General features: G+C 56.3%; 1 protein-coding gene across 2 annotated transcripts; it reads left to right on the forward strand.

Annotated features, from left to right (window-relative positions):
• The first annotated feature begins 1,445 nt into the window (after positions 1–1,445).
• Positions 1,446–19,536, forward strand: LOC131823369 (long-chain-fatty-acid--CoA ligase ACSBG2-like). 2 transcript variants are annotated; one of them, XM_059159650.1, is made up of 14 exons: positions 1,446–1,547; positions 1,959–2,098; positions 2,585–2,808; positions 6,163–6,251; positions 6,768–6,888; positions 11,488–11,568; positions 11,678–11,827; positions 11,940–12,116; positions 13,878–14,059; positions 14,149–14,382; positions 17,548–17,765; positions 18,007–18,164; positions 18,587–18,833; positions 19,223–19,536. In XM_059159650.1, exons 2-14 carry the CDS (start codon positions 2,011–2,013, stop codon positions 19,312–19,314), a joined length of 2,061 nt encoding a protein of 686 aa, XP_059015633.1. In that variant the 5' UTR covers positions 1,446–1,547; positions 1,959–2,010; the 3' UTR covers positions 19,315–19,536. The 2 variants fall into 2 exon arrangements, with proteins under 2 accessions (XP_059015633.1, XP_059015634.1); XM_059159651.1 differs by having other exon boundaries at positions 18,025–18,164; positions 19,223–19,535.
• The last annotated feature ends 2,964 nt before the right edge of the window (positions 19,537–22,500 follow it).

Below are 22,500 nucleotides of genomic sequence, written 5' to 3' on the forward strand. Positions count from 1 at the left end.
TAAAGGCAAAACGATGGATGGAGAGCAAATCAGTAGTTGCCCAGGGCTGGGATGAGGAGCTCGGTCAATGTCACACAGGCACAAGGGAACTTTCAGGATGATTATGGTGATGGCTTCACAGCTGTATGACTTTTATTAAAAATTACTGGATTGTTGCAATGGGTACATTTTATGGTTTGTCCAAGATAGCTCAAAAAGACTGGGCGGGGGGATGGGGTTCGCTCGTAGGGCTGGAAAAGGCTGCTCAGGAACAACTCCCAGGTCCCTAGCCGAGAAGGTTCCATCATCTCTCCAGTGGCTGTTAAACTCCCGCTGTCCCCGAGGTGCTCAGGGAAACTGCTTATGCCCAAGAAGCTGCTGACTGAGGAGACTGCTGGCCAAAGCAGGAAGCAGAGGCTCCCACTGCGGGCCCCAGAAACGACCTGGCTCTCCCCATCACGTGACTCTCTTCCAAATCAATCAAGACTTGGAACCTCCGCAACCACCCCAGCAACCACCACTCTACTTTCTGTCTCTCTGAGTCTGACGGCTTTAAGCACCTCCCGCAAATGCGATCAGACAGAATCTGTCCTTTTGTGCCCGGCTTATACCATGAGCACAACGTCCTCGAGGTTCATCCACATTATAGCAGGTGTCGGCATGGCCCTCCAATTTAAGGCTGAATCACAGCCCATCGCACAGATGGACACATTTTATCCTTCATCCATCCGCGGACAGTGGTTTCCTTTTAACTGTTGTGAATCAGGCTGCTGGGCATGTGAGCACGCAAGATCTCTTCTAGCCCTGCTTCCTGTTCTCTTGGGTATATTCCCAGAAATGGGATTGCTGGATCATATGGTAACTCTATGTTTGATTTTTTGAGGAACCAGAGAGGCCTTGAAATGCCTTTTTCGTTTATCGACCTCAAAAGCATCCAACGCAGCATGTGAAAATCCACCCATAGGCCCATCCGGGAAACTATTCTAGCTCCAGACTGCACCTAATGGGCAGGTGAATTCAGAACACCCACCCCCCGCGCCACAGGCATAGTGACTCAAGGTCCTTCTCCACCTTTTGGGAGCCTCGGGTTCTGCTGACCTTAACTGGCTCTCTGACACACTCAGCTTCACTGGCCCCGAGACCTCATGGCTTCCACAGTACCTCCTCATCTCACTACTCCCTTTCTGGTCTCCTGTGAACTTTGTCACCCAAAGCTAACAACGCTGGGCAGGGACTATGGAATCCCTCCAGCTGCCAGCTTTAAAGCAAAGATTTTGCTGCCTGCTGGCTCCTCCCTGGGAGCGGCCACCTTGGGAACCACTGGCTGTGGGGGCAGACCCCCGGCCCCTAAGACAGGCCTCTGCCAAGCAGCAACAGGCCACATCTCCACCGTGGCTCTAGGCTATAGAATCCACAGTGAGGTCACAAAGGCTGGCCATAGGCAGGAACATTCTGGATGTCTAGTCTAGAGACTGCTGTCCCCCTGTGGCTAGAGCAGGGGGTTCATCAAAGCTCATAAAAAGAATTGCCAGACCGAAGTGGGCACAGCCTCCCTGATGACAGAGAAGGTGAAAATGTGTCGTGGGCGGAAGGCAGGGGCTGGGAGCTGACGCATTTCAGCTCCCGTCAGGGGTCAGCCAGTCTCCACACTGCGTGGGGGTTGGACACAGAAGGAACCAGAAAGCAATTCTGGACTAACACAGCCAGCAAGACCCCATGCTGATCCACTCTCGCCACCCAGCTGGCTTCTTTTCCTCCCTTTCCCCCACTTTTCCTTATACTCCAGCCCGGACGGCCTTCATCACACTCTCTCTTTCCTCAGATCTTCCCCCCTCCCCTCGCCAAGTCAGCTCCTACCCACTGTTCAGAGCAGCCTTCCTTGACCACCCCTGCCAGTAGCTGGGAGCCCCAGGCCTCCACGGGCCTGGACACTCGCAGCCCTCCACCCAACTGCAAGTGTGTTTCTGTGGATGTCCCAGGAGGCCCGACGCTCCCCAGGCTGTAAGTGAGGCGGAAGATAGGCTGCACACCATGTCCTCACGCATGTCCTCACGCATGTCCTCACGCAAGACACTGAGTCCAACTGAGAGAGATCGGCAATCAGAAGTTAAAGCCAAAGGTAAGGGGGGGCTCTTTGGGCCCCACAGAAGCCAGTCACCCACCCAAGGTGGGTGAGCCAGCCTCGGGATCTCTGGGGTCAGGTCAGGGAACTGGGGGAGGCTGGCCGGGCGGCTGGGAGTACCGGAGGGAGGTGGCGAAGGTGGACACAGCGGTCCGAGGCGCTGGTCCTTGGGGAGTCCAGAGGAGGGGCAGCGGGCCTGCGACTGGGCTGCTGCCGAGCCCCCCGTCTGGGCCGGAGCATCTGTCTGTCCACCCGTCGCCGCGCCCTCTTCTGTGTCTCCCCATCCCCCTCCAGCTTTCTCCCTGGGCGGCGGCGTCTCTCTCCCTCTGTCCGCCATGCCCTCCCCCACTTGCTCTGCCCGCCCCTGCCGCCGCCAGGGCCGCAGCCCTGCATCCTCCTTCACCCACCCGGGGTCTCACCGCCTCCGAGCCCCTCCTTCACCCACCCGGGGTCTCACCGCCCCCGAGCCCCGCCTGCCCACAGAGCACCCCTACTGCACGTCAAAGCGCGACGGCGAGGTGCACCTGCGGCAGGAGGACGCCTTCACCAGCCAGGCGCCCATCACCGTGCACGACATGGTCATGAACACGGCCATCAAGTACGCCAACTACATCGCGCTCGGCTCCAAGCACAGGAACGGCTGGCACTTGCTCACCTACATCGAGTACTACGAGGAGTGCCGGCGCGCCGCCAAGGCCTTCCTCAAGGTACCACGTGTCCTCCTGCGCCTGCGCGCGCGCGCGCGCGCGCGCGCGCCCGCCGCTCTGCGCTTGCGCACTGCTGTGGCCGGACCACTGCGCCTGCGCGCCACTCCCCGACACCATCCCCACCCCACCCCCACCCCGTCTCTTCCTTAAGCGCCCCTCCAGCCAGGCCCACCTGGACAGGCATCCTTTCGTCTGGCTCCTCCCTTACCTGCCCATTTTTGCTCCTGTCACTTAACCTCGCTCACCACCAGGTGTGGTTAGATGCCTGTAGCTTTTTTGTTTAAAAAATTACTTAGGCTACGCTTGTGGACGTAGCATCACGTATAGGCTTGTGGAATCACTGTGCTGTACCCAGAAAGCTAATGGAACACTGGGTGTCGGCTGTGCTTCAAACCAACGTTAATGACCCAGCCTCACCGTGCCTCGGGTTCCCTATCTGTAAAATGGGGATTATTTTAAGAAACAATTTTATTTATTTATTTGACAGACAGAGATCACAAGTGAGGCAGAGAGGCAGGCAGAGAGAGAGGAGGAAGCAGGCTCCCTGCTGAGCAGAGAGCTCGATGCGGGGCTCGATCCCAGGACCTTGAGATCATGACCTGAGCCGAAGGCAGAGGCTTTAACCCACTGAGCCACCCAGGCGCCCTAAAATGGGGATTTTTATATCTATTTTTTTATATGTATGTTATTAAAAATGTAAACGTTATATATGGACAGATCCATTTACTTTATTAAATTTAGTATAAAACAAGGGTTTGCTACAAGAAGTCAGGGAGTTGGGACGCCTGGGTGGCTCAGTGGGTTAAGCGTCTGCTTGGGGTTCAAGTCATGATCTCAGGGTCCTGGGACTGAGTCTGGTGTCAGGCTCTCTGCCTTACAGGGAACCTGCTTTTCCTTCTTCCTCTGTCCCTGCCCCTGCTTGTGCTCTCTCCCCTCTCAAATAAAGAAGTAAATACAATCTTTAAAGGAAAAAAAAAAGAATTCAGAAAGTTTACACCTATCAAACAGCCCCTGACTCACACTGAGCATTACATCAGCATTAGCTATATTTTTACAGTAGTTACTGTTACTGTGTCTCTTTGCCAATGTATCACTTTTTATTTTTCTGATTTATTTATTTCCTGGAGGGAGGGGCAGAGGGAGAGAGAATCTCAAGCAGTTCCCTGCTGAGTGCGGAGCCTGACCCAGGGCTTGACCTCACCAGGCTGAGATCGTGACCTGATCTGAAATCACAAGTCAGACACAGACTAAGCTCCCGAGGCACCCCTCCAATGCTTCATCTTTTGAGTGAGGTCATCCCTGATCACCCTGGCTCCCCAGACTCACCAGCTCCCAACACACTCTATCATAGCCCCTTTGAAAATGCTCTGCCCAGCTCTCATAGCCATGTGTCAACATAGTTGTATAATTTTATTTGTTTAGTTGGTCAGTTCATGAGGGCAAGGGGCCAGACCACCTCATTCATTGCAGGCCTCCAGAATCTAGCCCCTTGGGTATGTCTTCAAGAAAGGAATGCCTGTTTTTCAGATTAGGAAAGGGGGCAAGAGACCTCTAGGAACTTGTCCAGTCAACGTAACAAACAAGTATTCAGGAAGTAGACAGTGATCCAGAGAAAACTAAAGAAAATAAAAGGGTTGATGAGCTGGGGTATGGGTTATAATCTTACCCTATGGTGGCCAAAGAGAGACTCTCTGAGAGTGGCATTTCAACAAGACTTAAACAACTGGGAGGGGGGAATTTAAGTGAGTATTTGGGGGTAAGTGTTACAGGCAGTGGCAACAAATGTGCAAAGGCCCTGGGGCAGGACGGGATCTGGCATGTTGGTTGAACAGCAAAGAGACCGACGTTGCTAAAGCAGAGTGAGTGAGGAGGAGAGGGAGGTGATGAGGGCAGGGGACAATAGGGACATGTTTTGCTGGGTCTTGGAGGGCTTTTACCAGTAATGAGGTGGGAGCCATGGAGGGCTGTAAGCAAAAAATGTGCCTAGAGTTGGGTACTCCCAGGCACTGTGTGGCTGCTACAGAGAAAACAGACTGAGTGGAAAAAGAGAGACCAGTTGAGGTTGAGAAGGTGTTTGGGACCTATATGGTAGCAGGGGAGTGGATGAGATGTGGTCAGACTCTGAAGGCAGAGCCAACATTATGTCTTGATGAGTTGGGTGTCCAGGAGAATGAAAGGCAGTGAGGATAATCAAGATTTCTGGCCTGGGCAACTTGAAGGAACTGCTGTTAACTGAGATTGCAGAAGGCAGGTCAGCACAAGGGAGTGGGTAACATCAACAATTCTTTATGTTGACTTTATAGTGCCCTGTTTAGACAAGGACACCAGCAGTGGGCAGTTGTGCTCAGAAGCCTAGAGTGGAGGGGAAAGGCCCACCTGGGGCCCAGGTGGTGGCAACCCCTGGTTCTTCCAGGGTGGATGAATGGTGCGCCATTTTGAATTTTTAAGTCAATCCATACATCAGCACAAATAATGTGGGTATACAGAGCTTGAGCTAGGCAGATGTTCTCCCAATATTTTATCTAATAAAAATGGAGGGGGGAAAGGATCTTACCTAAGTATCAACCAATAAGGGGAGGGGGTCACTAAATTATGACTTAAAAAAAAAAAGATGTTATTTATTTGAGAGAGAGAGCACAAGCAGGGTGAAGGGTAGAGGGAGAAGCAGGTTCCCCGCTGACCAGGGAGCCTGACTCGGGGCTTGATCTCAGGAACCTGATATCATGATCTGAGCCGAATGCAGACACTTAACAACTGAGCCAGCCAGATGCCCCCAAATTGTGACATCTCTATATTCCCCAATATCATTGAGGTGTTCTATTTAATACCATAAAGAAATATTTAAATGCTGGGAAAATAGTCAGGATGTTTGGTTTTACCAACAATGGCATGTTAATGATAATATAGGCCTAGTACAGCCCTGATTTTGTCAAATATTTATTCATAAAAATGTTGGAGGGGGAGCACGTTTTATTCATATTTTCTAATCTCAGTACTATGGACACTTGGGGCTGGATCATTTTTTGCGGACAGGTCTGTTCTGTACGTTAGAGGATATTTCTCAACACCCCTGGTGCCCACCCACTCGATGTCAGCACCATGCCCTTCCCCAGAAATGTCTCCCCATGTTGCCCAATGTCACCTGGGAAGGTGGAGTCGTCTCTGTTGAGAACCACTGCCCTCGATGCTTGTAATGGGGGAGATGGGCTCTTTGATCAGCAAACAGAAGTCCAAATGGTCAACAGAGAAAAGGGAGCCCAGGGTTCCCAGCCTGAGGCTCCGGCTCCGGGGCAGGGAGGGAGGGGCAAGTAGCAGATGAGCACCCCCGTGTCTCACAAGGGCCTCCTTCCCCAGCTGGGCCTGGAGCGCTTCCACGGAGTGGGGATCATGGGGTTAAACTCGGAGGAGTGGGTCATCGCCAGCATTGGTGCTATCATGGCTGGGTAAGAGTTGTCTGGTATCTCCCTGGGGTACATGGAGGCAGGAAGCCACCAGTCCAGCAAAGGCTTATCCCTCCTCTTGGGGGTCTCACGGAAGAGTCCAGTTCAAGGAGCAGACTAGGCTCCTGTTTGGGCTGTGTTCAGTGGAACTCATCAAGGGCTCAGCCCTGAGCACCAGCCAGCTCACCCTTCTTGACATTCTCTACCAGTCGAACTCCTACACATCCTGTGAAGCCCAGCCTCATGACCCCTCCTCCAAAAAACCTTCCCCACTTCCCAGGGTTCTCTAGCATGGAGCCCTCCCCTACTTGTCCAGACCATTGGGGAAACTCTGGAGGGCAGGGCTCACACCCAAGCTGTCCCTGAGTCCCACCTTCAAACAAGGCATACTGTGGGTGTTTGGGCTATCTGCCACACTAAGGGCTCTTCCTGAGGGGCTGTCTCTCCTTTGGCAAAGCTGGCCTCTTGGAAGCCCTGCAATTCGCTGGTGGGTCTTCACCTCTTGGGTTCTGCTTCTAGAGGCTTCTCTGTTGGCATCTTGGCCACCAACTCCCCCAAAGCCTGCCAGGTCATCGCTGAAAGCTCGGAGATAGACATCTTTGTGGTGGATAATGACAGGCAGTTGCAGAAAATCATCCAGGTCAGTGATTTGGGGACCTGCGGGATCCAGGTGGGCATGCCTGATGGAGGGCACAGCTCGGGTAAAGACACAGACTTTGCCCAGTAGACAAAACAGATCCAATGAATGATGCACCTACCATCCCACTGTTACTCACAAGCTGGGAACTGTGGATTCCATGCTTGGGCAGGTCCGGTGCCTGTAAGAGATGCCAGGCATGTGCCGTTCCTGCCAAATGGCCCTTGCATTGCTGACCACAGCCGGTGCTCAAGCCTGAGGAGGTCAGAGCCTGCTCAATGCTGGCTCAGGGGCTGACCCCAACACACCCCAAACTGGGACTTCGATGTGTCTACTGCAAGCAGATCCTCTCTCCCACTTTTTTTTTAAATTACTGTGGTAAAATGCACACAGTATACAATTTACCACTGACACCCTTTTTAGTTTAGTAGCATTGAGGCACTCACAGTGTTGTGCAACCACGACCTCTGTCCGGTTCCAGAACATTCCATCACCTGAAAAGCAAGCCCTGTGCCTGTCAGTGGGGATGCTTCATTCCCCTGGCCCCAGTCCCTGGCAACCACCAACCTACTTTCTGTCTCTGTGGCTTTGCCTGTTCTGGATGTTTCATCTTAATGGAACTGTACAACAGATCCTGAATTTCTCTGGGCCAGGGCTGCTCCAAGTGAGGTGATTCTGGGTGTGGGCTTCATGGCTTGGAGGCTGTTTCACTAAGTGTGGACCCTTGGGCAAGGTGTTGCACCTTCTGGTGCCTCAGGTTCCTCACCTGTAAAGTGGGAGTGGTAATAGGACCTACCTAATGGGTTTGGTTCTGAGAATGAACTGAGTACACCTGAAATAGGCTCGGACAGAGCTTAGTATGATCAGTGTTCAATGCTAACACTATCGTCAATAGGATCATCAATGGTATGGTCATTCCTATTTGATCTCTGTTCCAAGGAGGGAATGGGGAAAGATCCATGGGCACATGGGGCACCCAGAGGAGGTGGACATCAGAGTAATGCCCACTCATGTTTGGCCACCCTGGGCTCTGGGTCCTCTTCTCCCTCCTGTGGAAGAACTGTGATGGTCCTAGAGCTGAAACTTCTGGGTCAGCCCCTGCCTGTCCTTCAGCCTTAGCTGAACTCTATGAAATGGGGACCCTAAGAGGACCCACAACAAGCGGACAGAGGCATGTAGGCAAAGACAGGGCCACCACAAAACACCCCTAGGATGACTCCAGTTTTAAAACAGACCATACTGCATGTTGATGAGGAGAGAGAGAGCCACCAGAATGCTGCTGCATTGCTGGCGGAGATGGTGCCGCCATCTTGGAAAATGGCTAGATGGTTTCACAGCAAGTGAAACAAAGGCGTAATATATAGTCCAGACCTCCCACATGAGTACATACCCAAGAGAAATGAGAACACACGTCTACCCTGCATGTGAGTGTCTGTGGCTGTTCCAGGCCTGATTGCCAAAAACTGCCCAAACATCCATTAACGAAGATCCAGCTGTTTTTGTGTCATTTGGATAAATCGTGGTCCATCAGTACCACCAAACCATAGTGATGACTGGGCTCCTGTTACGTGTAATCACGTGGCTGCATCCGAAATGTGCTGAATAAGAGAAGGTTACCCGTGGTGTGAGTTTATATATGGGAAGCCCCAGCAAAGGCAAAGCTACGGGACAGAAATCCAGAACAGCAGCTCCCAAGTTGAAAGGAGGAATCGAACCACAAAGGGGCCGAGGAAACTTCATGGGGCGATGGAAATGCTCTAGATCTTGATGAAGGTGGTGGTCCCACAGCTGTAAGTTTGTCAAGATTCGTGGAACTGGAAGTGCCTGAGTGGCTCTGTCGCTGAAGCATCTGACTCTTGATTTTAGCTCAGGTCATGACCTCAGGATTACGAGATGGAGCCCTGGGTCAGGTCCCAAGCTCCATGTGGAGTCTGCTTGAGATTCCCTCTCTCTCTCTCTTCCCCTCTGCCCCTCCCTGCTGCTCTCTCTCTCTCTCTAAACATAAATAAATAAATCTTTTTTAAAAAGACTCGTGAAACTGTGGACCTAAACAGGTGACTTTTACTGAATGTAAATTATGCATCCATCCATCAATCCAGGCCTCTGTCGAGAACGTAAACCGGTCCGGCCACTATAGAACACAGCATGGTGCGTCCTCAAAACTTTATAAAGGCAGCAGCAATCCCATGCCCATGCCGGATGCATGCCCGAAAGAAGTAAGAAAAGGTGTTGAAGATACTTTGGTTCATTCAAGTTTATAGCAGCAGTATCCACAACAGTCAAAATATGGAAATAACCCGGATGTCCGCTGATGGATGAACAATACCCACGGCACGGTCCATCCCCATGTGGGAACACAGTCCAGCCTCAGAAAGGAAGGGACCCTGACCCCTGCCATAACGTGGAGGAACCCTGAGACCCTGGGCTCAGCAAGAGGAGCCAGACTCAGAAGGACACATCCTGCAGGACCCCACTCCCAGGAGGTCCCCAGAGGAGTCCCGTGTCCACACAGACAGGAGAGGGTGGGAGCCAGGGCTGGGGTGGTGGGGGTGGGTGTCCGTGATTCACGGGGACAGAGTCTCCGAGTGGGGAGATGGGAAGTTCTGGAGATCTGTTTCCCAGTCATGCAAATACACGTAACACCATAAAAAGTCTGCTTAAAATGGTTAAGATGGGAAACTTTGTCATGTATTTTTTTTTAACCACAAATGTTTTAATGCTCAATAAATAAATAAACCCAAGACAGGGTCTGGGCAGGTGACCAGGCGTGTGGCCTGGGTCATTCTCCACCTGGCCGGCGTGCCCCTGCCGCAGTGGGGACGATGTTGAAAACCTTGCACTGTCCGGCTGCTCCATGTTCCTCTTCACTTGCTTGAACCTTAATCACAGAGCCAGGCGGGGGACAGCAGACCGCTGCTTCCTGTGCTCTGTGTCTTTTCCCCGGGAGACAGCTGTTTGCAGACATTTCCCGCCTTTTTATCTCCAGCTTTCCCAATAGTTGCATCTCCTTCCAGCTGCTCAGACCCGAAGTCTGGCCCCATCCCTGAAGTCCTCCCTCTCAGGAAATCCCGTCGGTCCATGTGATCAGCCCCTTGATGCCAAGGATGTCCACGCCCTAATCTCTGGGACGCGTGATCACGGCACCTTGTGTGGCAAAAGGGATTTTGCTGATGGGATTAATATTAAGGCCCTTCAGCTGGGGGATGATCCTGGATGATCCGGGGGAGGGGTCTCCTATAAACACACCAGCTGGAGGCAGAGAAAGATAAGGCAGATCCGAGAGCCGAGAGATTCAAAGGATGAGAAGAACTCAACCTCCCTGACCCCCGGGTTTCTGCCTTTGAAAATGGAGGAAGGGACCCTGAGCCAGAGAATATGGTGGCCTTCAGGAGCGGAGAAGAGCCCTAGGCTGACAGCCAGCCAGGAGACAGGCAGACCTCGGTCCTCCAGCCGCAGGAAGCCGGATTCTGCCAAAAACCCAAAGAAGCCAGTTCCCAAACGAGCAATCCTGCCGTGGGGCCTCCAGAAGGGACCCAGGCTTCCCACTCCTGGGTCTGGAGATTACGAGACTCTAAGCAGAGAGCAGATCAAGCCGCTCAGAGCCGACACCGTAGTGTATCCCAGCAGCCCTAGGACACCCATGCAGTCCGCCTTCAGAATGGGTCCAGGAGCCCTCGACATCAAAAACACACCAGCAACGAAAACCCGGTTCAAAAGTGGGCAAAGAACTTCGACATTTCTCCAGAGAAGACACACGCATGACCAGTAAGCCCCAGAGAAGATGGTCAACATCCACGGTCATCCGGGAAACACAGAGGGAAACCGTCACGAGACACCACTTCCCACCCACGAAGACAGCCATTGTCAGAAACGCAGGTGACAAGTGTCGGTGAGGTGACGGGGCTCCTGGAGCCCTCGTATGTGACGGGGGGTGGGCAGAAAAAATGGGGTGGCTGTGTGGGAAGCTGCTCAGAAAGCCGACGGTAGAATCACCATCCTATGACCCAGCAATCCCACACCTGGGGGTCGGCACCCAACAGAATGGAAAACTAGATGTGCAAACAAAAGTTCATACACAGACATTCCCAGCAGCCCAGACAGGGGCACAGTGCAGCACCCCATCAGCCGATGAGCGGATAAATGGTGGCCCATCCCCGCCCTGGACTGTTCCTCGGCCCTAAAATGAGGAAAGCACCGACACGCCCCTGTATAGGCAGACCTAGAAAGCGTGACGTTCAGTGAGAAGAGCTGGACACACGCAGCCACAGAGTGTAGGATTCTGTCTATACGAAACATCCGGAATAGGCTGGAGGACAGGGGAATGGAGTCACAGCTAACGGCCACCGGGTTTCCTTTTGGGGAGACGGAATGTTCTGGAACTAGACAGAGGTGACGTTCACATCACGTGAATGTACTCAATACCGCTCAAGTGTCCACGTTGAAATGGTTAACGTGGCCAATTCCTGTGTGTTTTGCCACAATCCAAAGAAAATGGGGGAGTGCCCTTGCCGCCCGTGGGGGAGTACTGGGGAAGCGGGCTCGGGGCTCAGCTGCGACCAGCGCTCCTGCCTGGCGCGTCCTGAGCCCCTTGCTGTCTGGCAGATCCAGGGCTCCTTGAAACACCTCAAAGCCATCGTGCAGTACAAGGAGGAGATCCGGACCCGGCTGCAGAACCTGTATTCTGTAGGTCCTCGCCGGGGAGGGCAGGGGCGGGGGCATGGCCTGGGGGCTGAGGTCTCAGGGTCAAGGTCCCCTCCGGGCCACCCCCCACCCCTCCACTGGCTCTCTGCAGTGGAGAGGGTTCCTGGACCTGGCAGGCGGCATCTCAGAAGACACGCTGGACCGGGTCATCGACTCCCAGAAGCCCAACCAGTGTTGCATGCTGGTCTACAGCCTGTCGGCCACAGGCCCCCCGAAGGCCATGATGCTTAGCCACGACAATGTGAGTGTCCCCTCTGGAGGGGGGAGCCTGGGGCTCTGGGGCTCGTGTGGAGGAAGGTGAGCTCCCGGGGGTGGAGAACAAGCCTCCGGGTGATGGCTCTGGGGCCTTGCAGATCACCTGGACCACATTGGCCACGGCCCAGAGGCTGTCTTACAAGTGCCCTCCAGAGGCGCAGGAGATCCTGGTGAACTACCTCCCGCTCAGCTACATGGGGGCCCAGCTCTTGGACATGTGGGTCTCCATCTCAGTTGCCGGAACCCTCTACTTCGCCCAGCCGGACGCTCTGAGGGTGAGTGGAGCTCCCGGGCCCTCTGCTGCCATGGGTGCAGGTGAGGCCGGGGAGGTTGGAGGGGTAGGGGGCTTCCTCCTCTGTGGGGAGCTCGGCCCAGGACTGGGATGCCTGCCCTGCCCCCACCCCCAGCCTGCTGTGCGACTTTGGTCCTCTGCGTCTCTGGGCCTCAGTTTCCCCGTCTGTGAAGTGAGGGGGCTGGAGCAGACATGAGATCGTGCCCTGGGGAATGGGAAGCCTCCATGCGGCTCCTCCCACGGGGCAAAGCTCACCAGCACAGGAGGCTTGATCCAGCCGTTACAAAAGCATGTGAGGCGAAATGCACATCGTGCCCACCAACAGACCAGTGGGTAATAGAGCTCCATCACCCAACAGAAGACTGTCCAGCCCTAGGAAGGAAGGGACCCTGCCACCTGCCACCACGTGGGGGGACCCCAAGGACACGGGGCTCAGCGAGAGCAGCCAGAAGGACCTGTCCCGCAGGACCCCACTCCTGGGAGGTCCCCAGAGGAGTCGAGTCCACACAAACCAGAGAGGAGAGGGTGGAAGCCAGGGCTGGGGCAGAGGGTGGGAGTCTGTGCTTCATGGGGACAGAGTCTCTGTGCGGAGAAATGGAAAGTTCTGGAGACAGACGGTGGGGATGACCGCAGGACAGTGTGAGCGAGCTTCAGGGCACGGAGCTGTGCACTGAAAATGGTCAGGATGGGGTCATGTGGGTCGTGACGTCACTGACACACGTCACGAGACCTCAGTCCCAGCCGCGTTGACTCTGAGTGTAGAAAATCACACACTTCCCGTCAAGACAGGAAGTAGGGAAAAGCGAAAAAACCAGAACCTCGTTGCCCGCCGGATCCTTGTGACTCCCTCAGCCAAGGGGCCCGCAAACATGTCCCGCAAAGGGCCAGGTGGCGCGGGCTGGAGGCTTCCCGGGTTGAGGGGTTTAACTGAGGTGAATCACGCAGGTACTTAGGGAGAGAACAAATTTCTGCAGATTTCTCACTGAAAAAAGTGGAAAACGTTACGGACACGAAAGCTTCGATTTCATATTTTCACAAGTCACAAGCTCTTCTTGGAGCCCCTTAAAGGCCTTTTAATAATGTGAGCCCCGGTTCAGCTGTGCGGCTGGCCTCTTCTGGTGGGGCCGGTGGGCGTGGCTCGGCTCGGCTTCACTCTCCACGCTTCCTTGTCAGTGTTGCGTTTGTGGACACTGGGGCATCTCTCTCGGTAACTGAGAAGATGTGAAAGCGGAGATAAAGCCAGAGTCTGTCCCTCCCCAGCCCCCACGTCCTCTCATTCCCTCCCCTCCTGTCCCTTCTGTCTCTCTGTCTCATCTTGTCTCTCTCTCCCGCCATCTCTTAATCTGTGTGTTTGTCATTTTCCGTTATGTGTTTGTCATTTTCCGTGTGTCTCTGTCTCTGTCTCTGCACCTTCTCTTCCCTTCTCCATCCACTACTTGCCCCGACTCAGGCTTCTGGGAGAGGGTGGATGGGACCCCAGGAGCAGCAAATGTTGTGGCTGAATCTCACATGTGTTGAGTCACGTGGGGAGGGACACGGATCCTGCGTGTCCCACTGATCAGGGCCGGTGGGAGCAGAGGGTCCTGGTCATCCCCCTCGACCATCCCCCTCCCTGCCTCCCTCACGACACGGGTCCCGGCCATGGCTGCAGCGAGGGGCTTCCCACACCTGGCCCTGCGGTGGGGCAGGGGGCTGGGGGGCTGGGGCAGGGCTGGCCGGGAGCCCATGGTGCCGTGTGATGCAGGGCTCCCTGATAGACACGCTCCGGGAGGTGAAGCCCACCTTGTTCCACGGTGTCCCGTGGGTCTGGGACAGATTGCTGGACAACCTGAAGACCGACCAGCTCTCATCCTCCCCATTCCGGAGGAGGGTCGACCAGTGGGCCATGGGGCTGGGACTCAGGACAAACAGAAAGTGGATGTTCAAGTGAGGCTGGGTCTCGGGTCAAGGAGGGCGGGGGGTGCCGGCGTGGAGTCCCGAGGCCCAGCTCTGCTCCCCTGTGTCCGCTCCTCAAGGCAGACCCATCTCCCGCTGTGCTTCGGCCTGGCCAAGAGGCTGACCTTTAACCAGGCCAGGAAGTTCCTCGGTCTCCATCACTGCCGGCAGTACTTCAGCCTGGGCCTGGGGCTCTCCAGAGCCACCCTGGATTACTTCCTCAGCCTCAACATGCCCATCCTTGCGCTCTACGGCCTGTCCGAGAGCACTGGCATCCACACGGTCTCCAGGCAGCATGACTTCCGGCTGCTGAGGTGGGTCTCAGTGGAGGGACGGACAGGTGGCTGGCGGGGGGGCCCTGACCTTGACCTGGGCGCACAGTCCCACTACTCTGTTCTTCCCCACTGTGGAATGCATATCCGAGGTCAAACGAGCAAGCGAACCCCCATGTAGGGTGAACCCAAAGCCCATCAGATTTGTTTTCTAATGTGCCAACCATTCTTGTTACAAATGGCCAACCATTTTTGACACCCCGGCCCCTTGGGAGGGAACACATTCATCGCCGTATAAAGGTTACCCTGAAATTTCGCAGCTTAGTACCACAAACATGATTCCATGGCCTCTGTGGGTTGGGAATTGGGACTGCTTGGGAGCTGTGTACCTCAAGGCGTCACAGTCAAGCTGTTGGTTGGGGTGGCCTCATCTGAAGGCTCAACCGGGGCCAGAGGAGCCGCTCGGAGGCTGGCTTCCACACACGGCAGCTTTGTTCCTTTGCTAGCTGACCTCTCCCCACCACGACAGTAGTATTCCCCACACAAGAGACCCCAGAGAGGACAAGGTGGAAATGGAAGCCACACTTTAGGGTTGCCAGATTCAGCAAATAAAATACAGGACACCCAGGGACATTTGAATTTCAGACAAACAACCTTTTTTTTTTTTTTTTTTACACTGTAAGTATATCCCCTGTAATATCTGGGATATACTTATACTTGCACTTGTAATTCAGATATACCCAGGCATCTTGTATTTGATCTGGCAACCCTATTACGACCTAACCTCAGAAGCGGAACTTTGCTATTTCTGCCCTGTCTGACATCTGTGGGGGTCGGGAAGACCAGCCCTCTCCAGGGTAGGAGGGGGCTACACCAGGATGTGGATTCTGGGTGGGCAAAGCCATCTGGAGACTGGCTACTACCACCACTGATTTCGTTCAGGGACCCCTGCACATTTCCTGGAGGACTCAGCATGTGCTGAAAAGACAGGACAAAATAGTTAACATGTCCCAGCCCTTTTGGTGGGCTGCCTTTCTCCCCCGTCCTCGGTCTCCCTAACCTGGGGCTGGCCTCTGGAGGGGTGACCATTTTCAAAGGTAAAACCAGACACACCTTAAAGTGACAGGGACAGATTTTATTCACAACTACCACTGCAGCCAGAAGGAGGACCCGTGTGACCTGACCTCTACTTGAATTTGGGCCGAGGGACTGGATGTCTTCGAGGGGTCTGTGGGGTCAAGGGAGGTGGTGGGGGCTTGAGCCGTCTGGGAAGTGGCTGTCACAGAAAGCAGGAAAGGGGGTTGGCGCTCACTAACTGAACCCCTCCAGGTCTGACAACTGGCACTTGCTTCTCTGGAAAGAAATAAGCCACCTGTGTGTTTGTGGCAGGAGGCGCAGATGAGAGCAAGCAGCCCTCTGGGGAGGGGTCCTGAGCCTCCCACAGGCGCTGGGGGAGAAAGCCAGAGTTACCTCCCTGACCATTCAAAGAGCAGAGAAAGTTCTGGGTGGCAGATTTGCATCTCAAAGGGCAGAGGAGGACTTGCCTGAAAGCTTTTTTAAAGTAGCTACCCTAAAAGGGGGCTTCTGGGGACCATCTGGGAAACTCTCCTGGGAGCTCCGAGCTTTCTGGAAGGGATATAAAAGGGATGGGGCCATCCTGGGGGACGTGGCCTGAGTGTCGGGAAATGCTAAGGTTTTCGCAAGTCTCTCTGTTCCGGGGGTGGATGAGATGGTTTGTGCCTAGAGACCAAGGCTGAGGGCTGTGGAGAAGACAGCTCAGAGAAGCCCGAGCTGCGTCTGGTCAAGGAGAGAGTCTGCTTTGGGGAGGTGAAAGCGACCTTCAGCAGAGACAAGACAAAGGCCCCAGTCACCAAGCACTTTGCCACCCACAGGGTCTCCTCAACCCCCAGACCCAAAGAGAGGCAGGGCAGAAGGGCGGACAGGCACAGGGGCTGAAGGAAAGATCGGTTCCGCGGCCCGAGCTGTCGCCCGACTGGGTGGTGGTGTTCGGAGTTGCCGCACGTTCTAGGTACCGCTTGGCATGTGGAGTGAGCCCTGCCTGCCAGACCGCTGGGGTTCCAGCAGGAACCCGGCGTCAAGAATCCCTGCCATGGGGGGCGGTGGGGCTCGCAACCCAAGCAGCCAGAGCCAGCCCTCCGATGCTTCCAGAATCCTGTCATTCTACACAAGACCTGAGCAGCTCGAGCGAGGCAAGTGGTGTCCACAGCCAGGAAACCAGTCAGAACAGAGGCGCTTAGCCAGGCCTCTGGGTTTTCCAGTATTTCATTGGGTGGCTTTGCTCCTTTGGGAGGTGTGGGACCATGAACGGAGATTGCCTTGCAAGAGGGGCAGGGCGTCTGGCTTCAGGGGGCGTGTCTCCGCTCTGGCTGCCAAGACAGAGCGCCCCAGGCCCAGGGGCTTCAGGAACCACAGAGAACTCGTCTCGGTTCCGGAGGCTGCAAGAGCAAGATGTCCCTGATTCGGGTGTGGTGTAGACGACTGGCCCCTCTCTGTCTTTGCATGGTGGAGAGATGGTGTCTCTCCTTAAAGGGTATTGGTCCCATCATGCAGTCCCCGCTCCCAGGACCTCACGGAAACCCAACCAGCTCCAACGACCGTCTCATTTGGGCGTTAGGAATTTGGGGAAGACACAATTCAGCCCGCGCAGATGTATGCTGGGCATCGGCTGGGCCCGTGCTGAGGCCCTGCCCTGAGTCTCCAGTCAGCCTGGGGAGCAAGTGCGGCAAGGATTGGGGTCCAGGTGCCTGGAGAGGAACCTCGAACTTTGAAAGGCAAAGCATCAGCCCCGGCACCCACCCCCAGTTTCCGAGGTGGTGAGATGCCTCATTCTTGATTGGATGGTCCTGTTTTCTCTCCTGACACCCACCCAAAAGGTGTCTGGAGTTCCTTGTCCCCTGTGCTCATCCGTGGGCTCCTGCTGGCCAGGAGCTGGGTGTGGTAGGTCCACATACCCAGCGAGCTTGGTTCCAAGTCAAGGTGGGCCAAGCCTTCCCTCCCTGCCCCCCTTCTCCCTGTGCCCCCCTGCTTTGGATCCACAGGACGTTGGAAGCCCGACAGGCAGGAAAGGCCTGGGATCTGAAAAGCTGTGTGCGGGGGTGGGGGTGGGGGGTAAGGGGTTGCCCCTCTGCCAGTGGGAATCTCTATCTGGTGTGTCCCTAACATCCTTTCTCTGCCCACTGTCCCCAGCTGTGGGAAGTCCCTTCCCAGAACCCACATCAAGACACAGAATGAAGATGATGAGAGCATTGGGGACATCTATATTTGGGGCCGGAACGTCTTCATGGGGTATCTCAATGATGCGGAGAACAACCAGGAGAAGTTTGATGCCCATGGCTGGTTGCGCACGGGGGACCTAGGCTTTTTGGACACTGATAAATTCCTGTACGTCGTGGGCAACACCAGAGGTGAGGAAGACAAGGCTGCAAGGTGCTCTGTGCCTCTACTGAGTGGGCCCCACAGGGCTGCTGTGGATGGTGGTGCGGGTAGTGTACTGCACAACAATGAGGGGAGGACTGAAGTCCAGCTTGGAGGAAGGGACACCCTTTGTGTGCCTGGGCTCAATCTCGTCCTTTCTGAACATCGGGGTGGCCGTGGGCTGCAGGAGAGCTGACTTGATGCGGCTTTTCAGACCACAGCCCCCCCCAGCTCCCTGTCTGCATGCAGATATCATCACCCTCAGTTCAGGCGAGAGGATCAACCCGAACCCCATCGAGGAGCGGGTGAAGCGGTACATCCCCCTTGTGCGCTACGTCGTGCTCGTGGGTCAGGACGCGCCCTACCTGTGCGCCCTGCTTACGCTCAAGGTACCTCCCGGCTGCGTGTCTGAGCCCCGCGATGATCCGGGCTGTAGGTTGGGTGGAGGCTGCTGCCCCGGTTTCAGGATGGGCACACTGAGGCTGGGGGAGGAGAGGCAAGAGGTCGGTCCCTTGGGCCCCTGCGGGGGGGGGAAGCTCCTGGCCCATTTCCAGAGAAAGGGCAGCTAGGGCTGAGCTGGGCCCACCCAGCCCTGAGGAAGTAGGGACATGGGGGGCAAGTCTCCCCAAGCCGAGCTTGTTTTCTCATTGGCGCCGGAGGGGGCGGGGACGCGGCCCTCCCACGGTGGAGAGGAGAGAGACAAGCCACGGGGGCGAGCCCCCGCGTGGGGAGCTGGGCTCGTGGGCTTGGGTGTGGGCGTGGGGGCAGCTAGCGAGTCTCCTGACCCATTGCCCCCCGCCTCCAATGTCAGTGCCAGATCAACACAGACACAGGGGAGCCCCGGAACGCGCTGACCAGCGAGGCCGTGGCTTTCTGCCGGCAGCTCAGGAGCCAGGCCACCCGGCTGTCCGACATCGTCTACGACGGGGACCCTGTGGTCCTGGAGTTCATTGGTCAGGGCATTGATGCCGCCAACGCCGAGGTCACCTCCGACAGCGCCAAGATCATGAAGTGGACCATCCTCAGGACGGACTTCTCGGTGGCTGGAGGGGAGCTGGGTGAGCGGGGGTGGGCCGGGAAGGGTCCTGCTGCGGGGCCTCACTCCCAAGCCCCCGGCTCGTGCTCTTCAAACGCTGCCGTTGCCCAGGCCACGATCCCAGGCGCCTGTGTTTTTCAGCGGCTCCTCCGAGGAACCCAGCTGGGGGGGGAGGGGGCGGTCCTCAGCGGTGGTCCCCGTGCAGGACGGACAATCTCGGGGCACTTTGGGACGGGCCTACTGTACCTCCCCTCCTTGGGTCCCTCAATCCCAGCCTTCTACTGTTCCGACCCCAGGAGACCCCCTACATCCCCAGGACTGACCGGGCCCATGAACATCTCATCCTGCGGGGAGGGAGGCTCCTGCGGGGGGTTGGGGGAAGGCCCTGCCTTGCACGTGATTCTGTGACAGGAGCCACCACCAAACTCAAGAGGGCCATGGTGGCCAGGATCTACCAAGCTGAAATTGAAAATCTTTACGAGGAGGACGACTATGACGACTAACCAGCAGCCAGGAAAGGCCCCGGGGCTTCCGACCTCATCCCGGGACCCGGAGCCCCTGCTCCCCTGAACCCCTATCGGAGGATCCAGAAGATCTGATGCCCAAGGTGCTGCCTTCTAGAAGGAGGGAAGCTGTTCCGAGTGCCCAGCCAACAGGGACGGGTTTTAACTAAGATGCCCCCTCTGGGGCAGTGCTTTACATTTAAAGGTGAAAGTGAATAAAATTGGTTTCACAAAAGCAGTGGTTCTTACCCAGGGTGGTCCTGTGCCCCCAGGACACATGTGGCAATGTCTGGGGACATTTTTGGTTGTCTCCACTAGGCAGGTGGGTGCTAGTGGCACGTGGGGGGGGGTGGAGGCCGGGGACGCCACCTGACACCCCACAGGGAGCCCGGCCGCAGTGTCCCTCGTGCCCAAGTGCGTGAGGAGTTCCTGCCGAAGGCTGCGGAAAAGCCAAAACCAGATGCGGTAAAGCTCACAGCTTCTTCACTTTGAACACTACACACGCTCTGACGTAAGAAAGGTGAGGCGCGGCCGCCCAGGCTCACGATCCCCTGGAGAGAGGGTGCAGTGACGAACCGACCCCCACCCCTGCGCTGTTCGCAGTCACCCGGAGACAGTGGCCACCAAGGATTCTCTGGGGACCCACCCGGTGCCATATATATATATATATATATATATATATATATATATATATATATATATATTTTTAAATTAAAATTGAAACTAAAATGTTAACAGGAAACTTGAGGATCACGAGATAAAGAAAACGTTCTCGAACCCAGGCTGATTAGGCTAGGTGGGAAAGCCACCATGCCGGCCTCTCTGGGAAACTCTACGAAGGGAAGGGAATGATAATTAACAGACAGGACTAGTTCTACTAGTAATAAAGAAATGACAAAGCCACAGTAGTGAAAAGCTCAGTGAGGGGGCGTCAGTGACAGACGGGCAGCGGGCAGCGGAGGGGAGCGCAGCACACAGACGAGCGTGCAGGAATGGAGTGGCCTTTCGGGTAAGCGGAGGAAGCACGGGTTAGCCCGTGACCGTGACCGGGGATGCCCGGCCTCGTGTAGCTACTGCGGAGAAAGAGCTGGGGCCCTGCCTCCTGGCTGATGCTCTCCAGATGGAGCAAACGGAGCGGTGAGAGCGAAGGCAAGGGAGGGAAGAAAAGGAAGGAGCAAGCATTGAATTGGTGGAAGGAGCCTGGAGAGCACTCGTAAACCTTGTCTCATGCTTGACCGGGAATAAGCACCCGGCGGTGCAGGGAGAAGCGGGACCAGGACGTCAGGATTCCGCGTGTTGAGGGCCGCGGGCCGCGCACAGGACGGAAAGGCAAGTGGGGAACTCTGGGCCGCGCAAGAGCCACATCTCCTGTTGAGAAGAACACGCGCCGGGGCACAAGCAGGCTGCCTGCCGCCCACGAGCCCCCTAGGAAGAGGGGCGGGTGAGGCCCGCGCTGGTGTCCCCCTACCTCTACCCGCCACCCCCCGAGACCCAGTCGCGCCCCTGCCCACATGCATCTGTGCGCAGCCACGGAAGAGGAGCAGGGGGAAACCCGTCCGGAGCCCGCCCGCAGGGCTAGTGGTGCGGGTTAAGGTGCACCGGCACCGTGTAAGGACGGAGCTCGCAGATGCGTTCAGGAAGAGGTGTGCCGCGGCCGCTGTGTGGGAGGGAGCGCCGTCCTGGCCGGGAGCGGACCGCGGCTCCCGAGGGACGCACGAGAAAGTGGATGCGGAAAAGCAGCAGGAATGAAGGTCACGTGCCTGTGGAATCGGCAGACTCGTCTGGAGTCATCAAAATAGACATTTACGACGTAAGATTTGGAAATATTCAAGGCAAAAGCATTGAAAGGGGACAGAGACAGCCTATGGATGAAAGAAACAAATCACCAAAACGTTGTGCTACTGTTTCCAACTGAAAGACGAAAAGGAAACTTTAAAGGCACCAGAGACCAAAGCCTCAAAGGGGCGAGAGGCTGGAGGACTGACTTCGCAGCCGATCCGGCGGGAGGCAGACGGCCCCAGAGCAGCCGCAGAGCCACGGCAGAGTGCGGGAGAAGAGCGCGCGGCCGCCCACCTAAGAGCTCCGCACCCCGTGGAGACACCTTTACGCACCAAGGATGACACAGACTTTTTTCTTTTTTTAAGGAACGGAATTCCCTGCCGCTAATGAGAATTCCTCAGGGCGCCCCCACCCCGCCCCAGGGCCAACACGTGTGTGCAGCGGCGGGAGCACGTGCCTGGGCTCAAGACTCAGAATGGGCCTACGTGCGGCGCCGCAGGCTGGCGGCTCTCCCGGACCGCTCCGTCCGCCCCGCGGGGACTCCGGCGGCAGCTCCCGCGCCACCAAAGCTCGGGAAGAGGCCGTGTGACGGTTCTCCGCCCTGCTGCATTCTTGGCCCCGGGCAGTCATCCCTTCAGTGTGTGGTGGGGCTCCCCGTACCCTGGGAACCCCTGGGACCCTCTCTCGCTCTCTGCCTCCTGCAGGAGCTCCGAGCAGAAACTGCTCCAGGGGACTTGCACAATCTTTCTGTCGTGGTAAAGACAGGGCGGGGGAGCCCTGATGTTGGAAGCAGAGTTCTGGCCAGACCGAGAAGGCAGGTTCCCGGGGACCCCGCGGGGGCCCGCCACCTCCCTCGCAGCTGCCGTGGGCAGAGTGGCCGGGTGCCAGCCTGCCGCGCGGGGCACTCAGGGACGGAGCTCTCGCAGGGCGGACGGGGCTGCGTACGTGGGGCCTGTGAGAACTCGGGCTGCCGCGGAGTCCAGAGCAAAGGCCGCCACCGACAGACCAGCAGGCAGGCCCCCCAGCTCGCAGCAAAGGAAGCTTCTCCACCCTTTTCCCGCCTCTCTTGCCCTTTGTGGTCCTCCCACCCCAACCCATCCCCCCCCACCCCCCTACACACCCATTCTCCCATATTGTGAAGTCGGGCTTGGTTTTCAATCCCAACCTTGCTGCCGGCTTCCAAGGAAAGAACACACCACCCAAAACAGGACCCAGGACCAAATTCTCCACCACCATCCCTCTCCTGGACTTCTAGCGGCGCCGGCTGCATTCCTCCAGGAGGCCAACCATGCGCAGCGCACACTCCCCCATCCCCGCGCCCCCTGCCCTGGCTTGACGCCCACCCTCTCCCCCTCCTGGCTGTTCCAGGTGGAACCACACGGACGCACGAGGCTCTCCATACAGATC

This window comes from Mustela lutreola, chromosome 2, assembly GCF_030435805.1.
Source record: "Mustela lutreola isolate mMusLut2 chromosome 2, mMusLut2.pri, whole genome shotgun sequence".
NCBI classification, from domain to species: Eukaryota; Metazoa; Chordata; class Mammalia; order Carnivora; family Mustelidae; genus Mustela; species Mustela lutreola.

What these genes read in the sequence shown, in the direction of transcription:
- LOC131823369 (XM_059159650.1), top strand. Translation starts at nt 2,011, where the DNA reads ATGTCCTCACGCATGTCCTCACGCATGTCCTCACGCAAGACACTGAGT. An exon ending in ATCAGAAGTTAAAGCCAAAG is followed by an intron (nt 2,099 to 2,584) that starts GTAAGGGGGGGC and finishes GCCTGCCCACAG; the next exon opens with AGCACCCCTACTGCACGTCA. An exon ending in AGTTGCAGAAAATCATCCAG is followed by an intron (nt 6,889 to 11,487) that starts GTCAGTGATTTG and finishes GCTGTCTGGCAG; the next exon opens with ATCCAGGGCTCCTTGAAACA.